The sequence below is a fragment of the Acipenser ruthenus genome, chromosome 7 (assembly GCF_902713425.1).
Source record: "Acipenser ruthenus chromosome 7, fAciRut3.2 maternal haplotype, whole genome shotgun sequence".
NCBI lineage: Eukaryota > Metazoa > Chordata > Actinopteri > Acipenseriformes > Acipenseridae > Acipenser > Acipenser ruthenus.
The window spans coordinates 31,010,678-31,026,857 of NC_081195.1; the positions used below are offsets into that span (position 1 = coordinate 31,010,678).

The following is a 16,180-nucleotide window of genomic DNA, read 5'->3' on the forward strand; positions in this document are numbered from 1 at the left end:
GACTTTTGTAAGATTTATCTATACCATATCTATACCATTTGGAAGTTCAATCAAGTCCCCTCGTTCCCTTCTTTCTTCTAGGCTGGAGAAGTTTAATTAGTTTAACCTGTTCATAGCTCATGCAATTGAGTCCAGGGAGTACCCTTCTCTGTACCTTCTCAAGTGCAATGCTGTATTTTTTGTGGCGAGGTGTTTTGAAGGACCGAATGTCTGAGTAGTTGTTTTTGTCTCTCTTCCCCCCAGGTGTTGGTGCCTCTGGTGCTCCTGCAGAGGCTCCTGAAAGAGCGGACAAGGCAGGGCCAGCAGCCCCTCGGCCCCCTTCTGCAGCTCGGAGTCCAGTATCTGGAGGAGGCTGCGGCTGACTACATCATCCAGCAGGGCGGCTGGGTGAGCGAGGCCTTTCACTTACTGTCTCTGAGTTCACCAGTGTGCCAGCACTGTAACCTTGAGCCTCCATACACAGTACTTTCAAATTACACTTTGACAGGGTTTTTCTTTTTTCATTAACTTTTTATTTTTATAACATTTGCAACCGTTTCACATTTCAAAAATGTTTCAGGCTACCTAACAGGACGCTGCTAGTAGCCATTGAAGTACAACCAGCTTCAGTAAGGCTCCATTTTCAAAACAAATCGAAGACATCTGAAAAATGACTAGAACTCAATATTTTAGCAGTGATCCTTGGAATGATTGCAAAAAATCATAAAAGTTAGGGAAGTAAAATAAATACTGTCATTTAAAATTACAGTACTTTAGGTTAATTAAATATTACAAATCTTTCAGGTTTGTATATGTATTTGTATCCCCAGTGGGGACATGTAGTGGAGACGCCTATACATAGGTACATACGTCACTGTTCCATGTTTAAATGTTAAATTATTTACAGAGTCAATCCGGGGTTATATTTTCTGTCCGTCTGTGTGTACATGTGTCGCACTGTAATATTTGCATCGAGACAACTGCTGTTTTTATTGCACACGTTATCAAACTCTGGGCTTAGAAGTGGGTGTCCCTGTACATATCTATGTCACACTTACATTGTTACTATGTCTTCAGAACTGTTCATCCAATTGAATGAAACTTGACAGACTTCGTTCTTCAGGGTTTAAGACATTTGGCCACTTACTGTTGTGGATGAAACCCGGTCTCAGTCTCGAGGCCGAGCTCGAGACGACATTTTAAGGTCTTGGTCTGGGTCTGGGTCTGGGTCTCGGCACGTCGGGTCTTGGTCTGGGTCTGGGTCTCGGCACGTCGGGTCTGGGTCTGGGTACATTGGGTCTGGGTCTCGGTCTCGGCACGTCTGGTCTGGGTCTGGGTCTGGGTCTCGGTCTCTGCACGTCTGGTCTTGGTCTTGGTCTTGGTCTGGGTCTGGGTCTCGGCACGTCGGGTCTTGGTCTTGGTCTCGGTCTGGGTCTCGGCACGTCGGGTCTGGGTCTGGGTCTGGGTCTGGGTCTCGGCACGTCGGGTCTCGGTCTCGGTCTCGGCACATCGGGTCTGGGTCTTGGCACGTCGGGTCTGGGTCTGGGTCTTGGCACGTCGGGTCTTGGTCTGGGTCTGGGTCTCGGTACATATTTTTGTTGTGACCAACCAAGACCAAGACCAAATGTACCGAGACCAAACGTACCGAGACCGATACCAAACGTACCGAGACCAAGACCGAGACCAAACGTACCGAGACCGAGACCAAACGTACCAAGACAGAGACCGAGACCAAACGTACCGAGACCGAGACCAAACGTACCGAGACCGAGACCAAACGTACCGAGACCGAGACCAAACGTACCGAGACCGATACCAAACGTACCGAGACCAAGACCGAGACCAAACGTACCGAGACCGAGACCAAACGTACCGAGACCGATACCAAACGTACCGAGACCAAGACCGAGACCAAACGTACCGAGACCGAGACCAAACGTACCAAGACAGAGACCAAGACCAAGCCCAAACGTACTGAGACCGAGACCGAGACCAAACGTACCGAGACCGAGACCAAACGTACCGAGACCGAGACCAAACGTACCGAGACCGAGACCAAACGTACCGAGACCGAGACCAAACGTACCGAGACCGAGACCAAACGTACCGAGACCGAGACCAAACGTACCGAGACCGAGACCAAACGTACCGAGACCGAGACCAAACGTACCGAGACCGACACCAAACGTACCGAGACCGACACCGAGACCGAGACCAAACGTACCGAGACTGAGACCGAGACCGAGACCAAACGTACCGAGACCGAGACCGAGACCAAACGTACCGAGACTGAGACCAAGACCAAGCCCAAACGTACTGAGACCGAGACCGAGACCAAACGTACCGAGACCGAGACCAAACGTACCGAGACCGAGACCAAACGTACCAAGACAGAGACCAAGACCAAGCCCAAACGTACTGAGACCGAGACCGAGACCAAACGTACCGAGACCGAGACCAAACGTACCGAGACCGAGACCAAACGTACCGAGACCGAGACCAAACGTACCGAGACCGACACCAAGACCGAGACCAAACGTACCGAGACCGAGACCGAGACCGAGACCAAACGTACCGAGACTGAGACCGAGACCAAACGTACCGAGACTGAGACCGAGACCGAGACCAAACGTACTGAGACCGAGACCGAGACCAAACGTACCGAGACCAAGAACAAACGTACCGGTCTCGGTCTCGGTACGTTTGGTCTCGGTCTTGGTCTCAGTCTCGGTACGTTTGGTCTCGGTCTCGGTACGTTTGGTCTCGGTCTCGGTACGTTTGGTCTCGGTCTCGGTACGTTTGGTCGTGGTCTCGGTACGTTTGATCTCGGTTTCGGTACGTTTGTTCTTGGTCTCGGTACGTTTGGTCTCGGTCTCGGTCTCGGTACGTTTGGTCTCGGTCTCGGTCTCAGTCTCGGTACGTTTGGTCTCGGTCTCGGTCTCGGTACGTTTGGTCTCGGTCTCGGTCTCAGTCTCGGTACGTTTGGTCTCGGTCTTGGTGTCGGTCTCGGTACGTTTGGTCTCGGTCTCGGTACGTTTGGTCTCGGTCTCGGTACGTTTGGTCTTGGTCTCAGTACTTTTGGTCTCGGTCTCGGTACGTTTGGTCTCGGTCTCGGTACGTTTGGTCTCGGTCTCGGTACGTTTGGGCTTGTTCTTGGTCTCGGTCTTGGTACGTTTGGTCTCGGTCTCGGTACGTTTGGTCTCGGTCTTGGTCTCGGTACGTTTGGTATCGGTCTCGGTACGTTTGGTCTCGGTACATTTGGTCTTGGTGTTGGTCTCGGTACGTTTGGTCTTGATCTCCGTACGTTTGGTCTCGGTCTCGGTCTCGGTCTCGGTACGTTTGGTCTTGGTCTCCGTACGTTTGGTCTTGGTCTTGGTATCGGTCTCGGTACGTTTGGGCTTGGTCTTGGTCTTGGTACGTTTGGTCTCGGTCTCGGTACGTTTGGTCTCGGTCTCGGTACGTTTGGTCTTGGTCTCGGTCTTGGTACGTTTGGTCTCGGTACATTTGGTCTCGGTCTTGGTCTCCTTATGTTTGGTCTTGGTCTCGGTACGTTTGGTCTCGGTCTCGGTACATTTGGTCTCGGTCTTGGTCTCGGTACGTTTGGTCTCGGTCTTGGTCTCGGTACGTTTGGTCTCGGTCTCGGTACGTTTGGTCTCGGTCTTGGTACGTTTGGTCTCGGTCTCGGTACGTTTGGTCTCGGTCTTGGTCTCCTTACGTTTGGTCTTGGTCTCGGTACATTTGGTCTCGGTCTTGGTCTCGGTACGTTTGGTCTTGGTCTCGGTACATTTGGTCTCGGTCTTGGTCTCGGTACGTTTGGTCTCGGTCTCGGTCTCGGTACGTTTGGTCTCGGTCTCGGTACGTTTGGTCTCGGTCTCGGTACGTTTGGTCTCGGTACGTTTGGTCTCGGTCTCGGTACGTTTGGTCTCGGTCTCGGTCTCCTTACGTTTGGTCTTGGTCTCGGTACATTTGGTCTCGGTCTCGGTACATTTGGTCTCGGTCTCGGTACATTTGGTCTCGGTCTTGGTCTCGGTACGTTTGGTCTCGGTCTCGGTCTCGGTACGTTTGGTCTCGGTCTCGGTACGTTTGGTCTCGGTCTTGGTCTTGGAACGTTTGGTCTCAGTCTTGGTTTTGGTCTCGGTACGTTTTGTCTTGACTACATCACTGGAAACACAGTACACTAGGTGGCGCTGACTAATATAAAAACACTTAGGGTGATCTACTGTACATTAGGTCTATATTTAACTAGAAGGAAAGAGCAGCACCTGATGAACAGTATTAAAGTCATTACAAAAAGAACCTCTCAGAATGACAACAAATGTCAATTAATTCATTCATTATTTATGTAATGATCTAGATATGAATATGCTTAGAATTTATTTATATATACATATAAATAATACATTATATCCTCTATCACTATTTCAGTTGGGATCATTCTTATCTGATGCAGCAGAGCGGCAAAATTATTTCTGCAATATTTCATTGGAGTAGCTGCAGGGCTAAAAATAGCATCAGTGCACACAGATTGAATCTCATCAGCACTGAGGGCTGTTGGGGGAACACACCTGTGTGCAGATGCAGTATATTTGGTGTTTTGAGCAGGCCTTTCAAGGGTAGCTGTGCTTCACTGGGGTGTAAAAGTGGGTCTAGGGAAGCCCACAGTTTTACCATTAGACATGGATCGCTCGCGTAGCTTCCCCTCACGTGGATAGGTTTGTTTTTTAGGTCCTCATTCAATAAAGTGGAACCCTTTTGCACTGATCCGTTAATTTGTCTGTCACACTCTACACAGTGAACATGATAACTACCTTGGTTTTGCACCAAGCTTTTATCAAAGACTCCTAACTGCCTATAGATGTTTAGCATTGCATTTGACTGTAGTTCGATAACCTTTTTGATTTGTATACCATTTTTTTTTACCTTTCAGGTACTCTGCGGTGCGGTTTTAATTTCAGAGGGCTAGCATTACTGGTCACTTTTTCAGTTTATCTAAAACTGCACTGCCTGATAGTGCCCTCTGCTGGTGGAGAGGCTGTTTCAGTATTGTCTCTGCATGAACCACAAGACATTACAGAACTTGGTTTAATATCGGACGGTCCAAGTTTCGGAATGTAAAACCTATTTAAAAAAATAACACCCCAAAATCAAGTGCTTGTCAGGTAACTGTCAAGAACAATTTGAACGCCTTGCAAAATACAAAACCTCATTCAGGTTATGTTTATGAACATTTGGAATGAATTAACACCGTGGAAGACTTGCCATAACTTGTACAAGCTAAAAGACTACTATTTCCTCAATGGTAAATGCCAGGATAATGTCAAATGCTCAGGGTTACCTACTTGACAGTATAACCGTGTGTATATCTTCAAGGCAAATCGAGGTTTGTACATATAAGACAAGGCTGTGTCCTCATTGAGTCATTGTGTAATATCTGGGGTGGATTTAAAAAAAAAAAAAAAAAAAAGAAATGCCAGTACAGAAACAAGACAGATCCGACAGAAGCCTGCTAGTGAACCCTGCAGCTGTGTCCTCACCATAAACACACTCTCTCTCTCCTCTCTCTCTTGCTCTCCCTCTCTCTCACGCTCTCCCCCTTCTCTCCTCTATTATTATTATTTGTTTATTTAGCAGACGCCTTTATCCAAGGCGATTTACAGAGACTAGGGTGTGTGAACTATGCATCAGCTGCAGAGTCACTTACAATTACGTCTCACCTGAAAGACGGAGCACAAGGAGGTTAAGTGACTTGCTCAGGGTCACACAATGAGTCAGTGGCTGAGGTGGGATTTGAACCGGGGACCTCCTGGTTACAAGGCATTTGCTTTAACCACTGGACCACACAGCCTCCTCTCTCTCTCTCCTTGCTCTCCCCCCTCTCTCTCTCTCTCTCTCTGGCGCTCTCCTCTCTTTTGCTCTCCCCCTTGCTCTCCTCTCTCTCCTCACTCTCGCTCTCTCTCCCTCGCTCCACTCTCCTCTCTCTCTCCCTCCCTCTCTGTCTGCTTTGAGCTGCCTCACTTCTTACATTGCCAGCTTTAGAAACCTGCTTTCAGAGGATCCTTGTTAAAGAAGGGTAAGAAATGTCTGAATTCACAAAACAGAAGTAGATATATGCCAAAATGCATTATATAGAGTGAATACAGAATTAATATGCAGTATTTTTGTTTATCTACTTTACTGGAGGAGGGGTTGTTATATAAATTACTCTATAAATTGTGCAATTTATTCATGAATGGTCACGGGTAAAATTATTGTTGCGTTTGTCAGAATAAAATATTGAATTGCTGGAAGCGTCAGTTATGCAGGATAAACATTTAAGATCTGGATCAAAGTATTACATTGGAGGTGGAATGTGTTGTTTTAAGTGCATTACAGATTTTTATTTCATAAAGCATTGACACAAGGTTTTGAAGATGATATTGGTTGATTTAATTGGTTTTGAGATGACAGTTTTTATTAGGTTAGTTGCTGCTGTTTGTGCAAGTCATTGAGGAATGATTCTGATAATTCTGTTAAATTTTAAAGGTCAATATCATTCTAGCATTGTATGGTTAACTGGCATCGCTACAGTTGATAAAAGCATATTGCACATAGTAGTGCTATGTTTTTTTAATAGTGTGAAGAAACCAAAATGCTTTTAAGGTTGTGCTTACTGATTGGCTCAGAATACATTTTCTCTGGACAGTTCCCTTAAAGGAAAACAAATAAGGGATTTCTGGCATTACAGATCGTCTTTTAAAAAAATGGCTTGCTTAACCTGTTTGACCTCGTGGTTTTTTGCGTTTGAATTTTTTTTACAGGATAATCCACTATCGACGTATCATTTTGTATATATACCGAGCATAAAAAGAAACATATCACTATTATAACACATTTATTTTTTAAAAAAATAAGGTATGTAAATGATGGACATTGACAAAATGTTTTTGGTTTCTTTTTAATCACTCTATCATTCATCCTTGACCATGACTTAAAAATGAAGATACAAATATTTGAACTAGCTTGCACAAAATCTAGTATAGCACCCTAACAGTAGAGAAAAACCACAAGGTAAATTCTGAACAAAACCAAATTACATTGAAACAAAAACAGAACTGAAACAGTGCTGTAGTTGCTTTTCAGAATTTACATACTGTATTTGATTCATTTTTAAAAAGTTTTTAATATGATTGAGTTAAAGGAAAAGGCAGAAATTAAGTTGTTTATTTAGAAGGTAAAAAGTAGTTCTTAGAAATCCATGGAAGAATGATTGAATTAATTGATATACAGATCTCAATTTAGATGTATTCCCTTTTGAGTATTTAAATAAATAGTCCCTGGAAATGAATTTATACAGAATGTGTACAGTAATATTTACTATCGGTTGTGTGTGGGTACGTGTGGTTATCTGGTACGTGGCGATTTTATATTTGTTTGAAACAGGTTTGTAATTTCTCTTTTTATATTTAACCAAGTCTCTAGTGATCCCAGTGTGAGCTGACTGTCACACAGAGAGAATTTCACTGAGGGAGGCCAGGAGAGAAGATGTTAGCCTGTTGGGGCACAAAGGAGGTCACTGCTGGGGTGGGACTCATATTAAATTGTTTTTTTTATGCAGAGAAATGTAATTTAACCACAGATGAAGACAGTGGATTAATAATTCTGGCTGTGCCTGGGCCCTCTTTCTGAAAGCAGTTTTAGTTTTTCTAATACCTGGTTCAAAATTAACATACAGTATGGCCAGAAAAAGATGCAAATAAAGAATGAGGGTGATGGCTAAAAATATAACCAGCACACACTATGAATGCTTGTGCATTGTAATAAAAACTGATTTCACTGTTGTAAGTCTCTTTGACTTCCTGTCAATAATTGAATACTTTGAATGGGGTAGCAGAACTATTCAAACAAAATGTTTTCTTTCAACTCTGCAAGGCACACAGTTGTCTAGCACAAAGAAGGGACTCCAAAATATGTGAACTAACATGAAGAATGTGGCATTGTGAAGTGTGTGTCTTACTCAAGCTGTTTTCGATTGGAAAATGATTATGACTAACTATTATTATTATCACCAGCGAATCCTCTAGCATGTCAAAGGCAATCAGAATTGCCCTAAGAGAACCTTAAAATACTGGTATATCTCAAAACACATACAGCAGTATCTTTTTAAATGTTGTATAAAGCATTAATGAATGTAGATGTTAGTGTTGCCATTCCAGAGCATTTTTAAAGTCGAACATCGGTGGTGTGCATTAGTGTAGAGCTAAACCTACAGACCCACTTCAATTTATGAGATACATACTGTAATTCAATCCAGGACAGTTTTACTGTACTGTAGCACCAGTCAAGATTTCCCTGGGTACCGTTTAATCAGTTATTTTGTTCCACCAACACTGAAAAAGATTTATATTTGATATAAGGAGATATTATGTAACCTCGGGTAGACCTAAATGAAAGAGCGCACATGCCTGTACTCCGGGTCTCTTGTTCTGAAATTTGCATTGCTGTCTAAGTGTCAGATTGCTCTGCTCTATTCCTATTCACAGACGAGTCAGAATACCTTTTCCATAATGTATGGTGCTGCTTTATTACCTCAAGGTAAACAAACGCGGCAACCTTCTGCTTTTTGTTTCTTTTCCACATCAAGCTAGCTAGGATCAAGGGGGGGCATGACTTGAAGTCTTTAAAATGTTAAAAAGAATTGACACAAACTATTACTTTTAACCCAAACAATTATTTTAAGCACACTACAGAAACCAGGACTCAGTTGGAGATAGACAGAAGGAAGGAGACACTTTTTCACAGTGAGTGGCGAGGGTATGGAATGTGCTACAGTACCTAGTTATGATTGAGGCAGAATCACTTAGATCCTTTAAGACCCAACTTGACAAAATTCTGAGCTTAATCAGCTACTAGGAATCGGACAAGCTTATATGAGCCGAATGACCTCCTCTCGTTTTGTACATTTTCAAATTGTCTTATGTTCTATCCATGTCTTTGTATATTTAAACATTCATTCTAATGCTGTATGTTTTAGAAGACAACTGAGCTACCTGTCAACTTCAAGCTCCAATTATAGAAGCAAAAAAGCTGTATGGCTTGTGGGCACAAGTTGAGTTATACATGGAGGTATTTCAAGAATCGGGTTTGTATGTGACTGTGTGTGCATGAGAGAAAGAATTGCAGTATGTCTTAATGCCTTCATGTCAGTATAAGTGTAGTTGACATTGTCTTGTGTGAGACACCTAGACAAAGGGAGCATTAGAAAATCAGTTGTAAGTAATCCTGATTCCTGGCGCAGAAGCATATCAATTAAAAATGGAATCTAGTTTGTTCAGAAGAGAATGATTAGAGAGATTTCTTTTTTTAAATATGCTGATGTGTATGGTATATTGAGGGCTTCTGATTTTCAGTTTTAACCGATAAAACACACCCTATGCAAAAGAAAATGAAATCGGTGTATAAACACTGGAAATGGTTACTCGGTTCATGTTTACTTGACCCCTTCCCCTGTGAAAAAAGCAAATAAAATACCTACTAAAAAAACCGTTGCCAGTGCAGTTGGGCAATGTCCCTCCTTCCTGACTTATCTTGCATTGATTCATTCTGAATACTTTAAACCAACCCCAACTACTGAGTGGCAGCAAATTCCTGCATTTCTATTGGAGGATTGAAAAACGCTCACAAAATTTATAACAATATGTTCTTGCTCGTGAGATTTTAAGTTATATTACAATAGGGAGTATTTACACGCTCGTGGAATTTAAAACAGAATTGCAGATTGTGGCGAAATGTAAAAAAATGCCTACACACACAGAAACCCCAGAAGAATGTGCCTGTGACCATAAGGATTTCATTGTGGAAGACAGCAAAGGAAAGAAGGTACAAGTGTGCAAGTACTGTGGAGTTACTTTACATATTGTGACAGAAAAAAACGAAAGTAGCAGAGAACTATAATTTCATATGGTACAGTAGCCTATTGCATATTCGACTGCGGTGGGACCAGTCAGGGCAGATATGTAAAAAGTCAGATACATGAATCCTGTTTTAAATACACAGCTGTAACAATTACTATATTCACACAATTATTGTTTTGAGATTCAGCTTTTATTAGGGCACTCCCCTTGTTTAGAAAGATGCAGGGTATTAATGCTTGTGACACAGTAGCTGTCTGAAGTTGACATGTCCCGCAGATGAACAGTATTTATTTACATATCAACACATTGAACAGCTCACATGACACTACCAGCAATGGCAGCGCACGGCGCACATACAACACAGTGTACAAAAACATTGGTAGGATTTATAGTCTCTGAACTAATCTTCTCTGTTCAATAATAAACTAACGCTGCTGAAGAGATTGATCATGGCGGATAAACGGTTAGGGAGGATATGAGACAGGCAGATACGCGACAGATTACTGTATATGATAAGCAAAAGCCCAGAAAAAAAACGATTGCATAGCATATTTTGTATCCATGTACTTGTTTACCTATATATTTAGAACTACCCATAGAATTGTTATGAAACTTGGTAAGGACATTCCTCAGGTTAGCATGTTGGATTTTAAGTCAATAATTATGCCCTCTGATAGCTTGGGGTATTGGAAGGTGAAGATATTTTCAGACACACCGCTAAAGGACAAGGGACTGTAAAATATTTACTATAGAAGATGTTTTACCTTTAATGGAACCACCATAGGGAATAGTTGCAGAATTTAACTTGACCATCATCATATTCTTATTTTTTACATGTGTATTGAAACCTGTGTTGGGCCACTTGTGCAGTTTTATTCTTAAGTTATTTTTCCTACTTTTCATCAATTTTTGGATGCTGTCGCCATTGGTAAACATCTTCAATGTTCAGTATGTTGTGTAGCATTTAAGATATGATAATAAAAGATGATATTGTTTCTGATTGAAAAAATGTCGCAATGTAGGACAAATTACCTTAAAATTAGCAAAATTGTGGGTTTACATATGATTCGATACCCATGGGGAGGGGAAATGCATCCTGCAGAAGTTTCAATAAAGATGAAAAAAAATATTTCACTTGTAGACAGACTGTCCATCTTCTAAGACCTTGTTCTTTTAGGTTAAGCATAACATAGATATGAAGACCCAAGTTATAGCTGACATCTGCATGTAAGCACTTGTCCAGTTTTGATTTACACTATGCATGTACATTTCTTATGCTGCAGTGTTCTGTATTGTGTGAATGCTGGTCATTGTGGCCTGCTTTCTCAATATTGATGCTGCAGTGTTCTGTACTATGTGAATGCTGGTCATAGTGGCCTGCTTTCTCGATATTGATGCCTGTAATAGGAGCTCTGCTGGAACATTGCCCACTTACTGCATATTTGTTTTTGGGAGTGGGAGTTTGACAGATCTCTGGGTGGGGTGCATCCACACATATCAGTGGCATATTGTTTTGTTGTGGGGTGGAGTAGCATGCATGTTAACTTTCTTCACTTGTGTAATTCATAAAAATCTGCCTCTAGCAAAATGTGCAAAGAAAGCATGTCAAACAAGGCAGTATGAATGAGTAGAGTTGCATGAACTTGTAGGTAATTGCCTTGACTTTAATGGCGTGTCTAGGTAATGGAATTATTATAAATGGGTTACTTGTTTTGCACTTCCATTCACTATGTGGGTTCACAAGTTTGAAAGGATCGCACGTTACAGCGTTCTTTTTTGTTTTAAATATTCTGGTACCGTACAAAATAATTGTAGCGGATATAATCATTTCCTAAATTTGACCTGTTTTGCATTTCCATTAGCTAAAAATGTCTTGTGCAGTTTTGAAAGAAACACATGAACACGTATTTTCATTTTGAAACATGCTATTTGGTACTACTGTAGGTTCATGAAAGCTCTGTTTTTATGCCATATTCATGGGTTACCTGTTTGCATGTACACTTCCTGGGTCAGGTTTAACTCAGTAGTGTCTTCTGGGTCAAAGCATGTTACTGGCTGTAAGCATGCCAGTCAAAAAGGGAAAGGAAAGAAGCCAGTGAAGGTTCAAAACTATTGAATCTATTGGATGAAACTGCCTCAGAAGTTGTGTAATGTTTTTATTGACATTTTTAACCTTGAAAGGCATCATCCTCCAGGTTTTACAGCAGATGTCACTGAAAAACAATACAAATCTGCTTAAATGATGAGAATCCAATGGTGTGCCAGTCAGTAATCCCATCGGCACAGCCACCCTGTACTTCCCACATGTAGCCGTGCGGCAGGGGTTTAATCATGGATTAAACTTGTCTGTGTGAGAACTTTCATTCTATTGCAAATGCGTTATGAAGGAAATTATTCAACCAGATGGGTGAAAAATAAACTGGATGATGTAACATTAGGCCAGTTTACATGTTGGTTTGTTTCATGTGAATGGACAATGCGCGTGAAACTTGGCAGGGAAAGCTTGTAAAAGTGACCCAAAAAACGGTCTCAGTATTTTACTGTGAAAGTCAATTTCTTGTGAGATTCCAGGAAATGCTTGTGAAATCAACACCCACTTACACATGTAAACACGAGTTTCTCGTGAAAATGTTAATTAGCTCGCCCAAGTCCTTTCCAAAAGCCCCTATAAAGTCACATGGGAATACGTAAGTTACCATGGTCCAAAGATGGCAGCAGGGAAGTTAATGTTTTGTTTGCAGTATTTCACTTATCAGATTTAATGTTGCAGATAACCCCACTTTTTTCCCTGACTTCCCTAGAACTTATCATAATGCTAATCCATACATGGATCTAAATGTGTTTGTAAACTATCATACAGATTGTATTTATCAAGTTTCTGTTTAAAACTATTACAAAAAATGTTTGATAAACTGCATGGTGGGCTTGTGAATTCAGGTGGTTACAGCTACTGTACAGTACTTCAGAATACACTTGCAAATAGCTTTCCAAACAACTGTCAAAAAGACTATGTTTAAATGTGTATAGCTGTACTCCAAATGCAATTTCTCCTAGTTATGTCTGAGCAAAACCCGTGTTCATCCTCCACTTACGTCCGTTGAAGCGATGAAGAGACTTGGGTGTTAATATCCATAAGGGAAGAGGATATAATGAGGCAGCTTGATACAGTGCACAACACGAACGTTGTTTAACCCACTTTCAAAATAAAATGTGGTGTGGAATTTGTGTGACTTATTTCTCGGGAATCAACAATACTCAATTTTCCAATTCTTTATTTAGCAGAAGCAGTCATACAAGTACAGAGCAAATGAGGATGCTACATTTGGTATAACGAGATACAGAATAAGCTAATGAAAAAAAAAAGTGATACAAAATAAAAGTACACCTTCGGGTTACAAAAATAAAGATAACCGTGCATCTCTAATAGAAGGACCCTTTTCATATCGCTGTTGTGCAATTCTTGCTGGAGGCTGAGGTAGCTGTTCCTCTGCTTGCCTGAACAACTCCTTACGGTCCGGGCACAGATTGTGCAGGATACAGCAGGCAGTATTAATTTGGGGAACAAACTCATGGTTCACTTCAGTACACTTCAGTGTTATACGCCCCCTCCCTTGCAATAGCCCAAACACCTGTTCAGCAACCACTCGGATTTGGATTTGAGTTTATTATTAATAAAGTAACCCCCCCCCCCCAATTAAAGCAGTGTTTTTCAACCTGGGGTCCGAGCCCCCCCCCCCCCCCCCCCCCCCCAGAGGTGGGGTCGCATGACAAATGTTTCGCTTCTCAGCGCTTCGGTCTTAAAATGACCATAAACTTTAAGGGTATTTTGCTGATGATACTTATTAGATAAATATTGTACATAATAGCCTGGAATTTTATGTATTACGATATTAAACCAGAAAACAGTATAAAAACATCAATGATAGAAAATATACATTTAATCTGGATGGAAGGTTAGTTAAACATTTTTCTGTAGAGGTAGTCCTTCTGCCTGAGCAGATTACATCTGCCTGCTAAGATTATATCAACGGATATTAAAGTCTGAATTTGTGTGAGTCTGTGCCCAGCGCTTGGGCCGACTTTAATTTATGAGAATCACTGAAAGCAAGGAGGAAATAGAAAGCCAGTCATTCCCTAATGCGGCTGTAATCCAGCACTGATCCAACAGCTGCTCTCTGAGATGAGGAATTAATGGGTGTTTTTTTGCCCCTGGGACCTTTCAGGATGAAGCCTGAAAACAACATTTTTAATGGTGTCTATCCAGTGTTTTTAATACTGAGGTCTAATTTAATACTGCAGTTAATATTTAATATTGAAGTCCATTTTAATTATCTAAAACGTGGCAGATCTTAATTCCACAGTTCCCACTTATTCACATACAGTAAGAATCAGTGATATTTTATCAATGTTAAGCTAGTGGTATTAACATTCAACATTGAAATTGAACCTGTAGTCTTTGGTACCTTAATTTATCAGTACAAAACAACCCTTTTATTTATTTTGAATTGGATTTTGTGTTGGGTTAAGATTGTTCTGGTGTTTTTGATGTTTGAGAGGCAGGGATTACCCCCTCATTGTAAATGCTCCACCTAGAGGAACAGGAACTTTGCTTAAAAGAACACTTTTTTGGCAACGATAGAGATTTTGTTTTGTAACCTGATAACTCATCATCAAGTTTACGTGATTTTTTTAAATGTGTGTAGATGTGCTGTGTTAAAATGAATTCTCGTATTCATAATTACGGTTAGAGGCGCTGCTACATTTCTACTGAATGTAGGGGTGCTTTGTTAATTTAGTTATCAGTTAGTAGGGTTGGACGATAATGACATTTTCAGTTATCAATTATCGGCTGTAAATTATCACGATAATCATGATTATCGGCTGAATAAATAAGATTTGTTAAATTTCTTGGAATTGATCAAATTTAAAGCTATATATACTTGAGCAACATGAAAACTGCTTCTACAAGTCACTGAGTTTAGAAAAAATAAAACTAGACAGTTTTCAAAAAGACCAGCATCTTTAATAAAAGTTATGAAACAATGGTTGGTTACAAAAAAGCACAAATAATATAACCAAATGTTTATTTGGTAGCTTTTCAACTTTTGAAATATAGGCTACTTATTAAAAGAAGTGTTTAAATATATATATATATATATATATATATAAATTGCGATTATAAAATATCAGCTTTTCCATACTGCCTACAGACGGGCTTATTACCTTGCGGATCACTTTCTGTCACTCCAAAAAACTGCCACACAGGACTGATGCTGTTTCTTTTTTCTAAAATCTTTTCGGAAGGTTTGGTAGTTTCTGCAGTTGCCATCGCCATTAGCTCAAACATTTGCCTTTTACTTGGTGAATCTTACGTCACATGTTACAACTTCCCACTAGGCAGCGCGCACAGATCACGTGTTGCGCCTCACGCAGACAGTTAAGTCCTGTCTTACTGCTTCAATGCAGAGTTACTGTTACACACAAGCATATCATAGTGGGTAACGGACGATAAAATGGTTATCGATAATTATTTTTCAACGCAGAGACTGCATCTTTTACAAATACATGTTGCTGTCATTTCTAAAATCCTGATTTTAGCTTTGTTACAGACATTGCCAATATATTAAAGTGTAATCATAAAGTATAGGGAATGAAACAGAAGTGAACACCCCTGATGCAGGCAGCAAGAGAAACGGATAGAAGCAAGTGAGCTGCTTTTCTGTCTGTTTTCCTGATAAATATACCAAGAAAACTGCGGAAATGAACCTGCGGTTTATTACATTTTTTCTTACAGCACTGATAAATTCCCTAAGAATGTTATATACAAATAAAGGGATCTGTTACATAGTGTAAGCCTACAGATGCCTTGATCAGACTGCACCCAGCTACCTCCAGCACCCAGCTACCTCCAGACCCTCATCTCTCCCTACACCCCCACTCGACCTCTCCGCTCCGCCTGCACTAGAAGACTGGCTCTACCTCCGCTACGCTCCCCTGCCTCCCGCGCCCGCTCCTTCTCCACCCTTGCTCCGCAGTGGTGGAACGACCTTCCTACAGATGTCAGGACTGCCCAGTCCCTGACCACATTCCGGCACCTCCTTAAGACTCACCTCTTCAAACAGCACCTGTAGAACTCCTCTGTTGTATCCTGGGACACTATCACCCTTCATTTAAATATGCTTTATTTTGCTCTTATCTGCCCCCTATTTTACTGCATTTAATCCTGTACCTCAGAATATTGTAATCTGTGTTTAATCTGTAGTATTTTGTACTTAATCATATCCTGATGTAACTATCACTATTTAATCATA

At 41.3% G+C, this 16,180-nt stretch overlaps 1 protein-coding gene across 2 annotated transcripts in view; it reads left to right on the forward strand.

The window, feature by feature from the left end:
• LOC117415130 (bcl-2-like protein 13) overlaps window positions 1-16,180 on the forward strand; it is a 41,443-nt gene that overhangs the window by 19,417 nt on the left and 5,846 nt on the right. For both annotated transcript variants that reach the window (XM_034025111.3, XM_034025112.3), the window contains exon 6: window positions 244-387. In XM_034025111.3, the coding sequence (XP_033881002.1) occupies window positions 244-387 (144 nt within the window). The remainder of the gene's footprint in view (window positions 1-243; window positions 388-16,180) is intronic.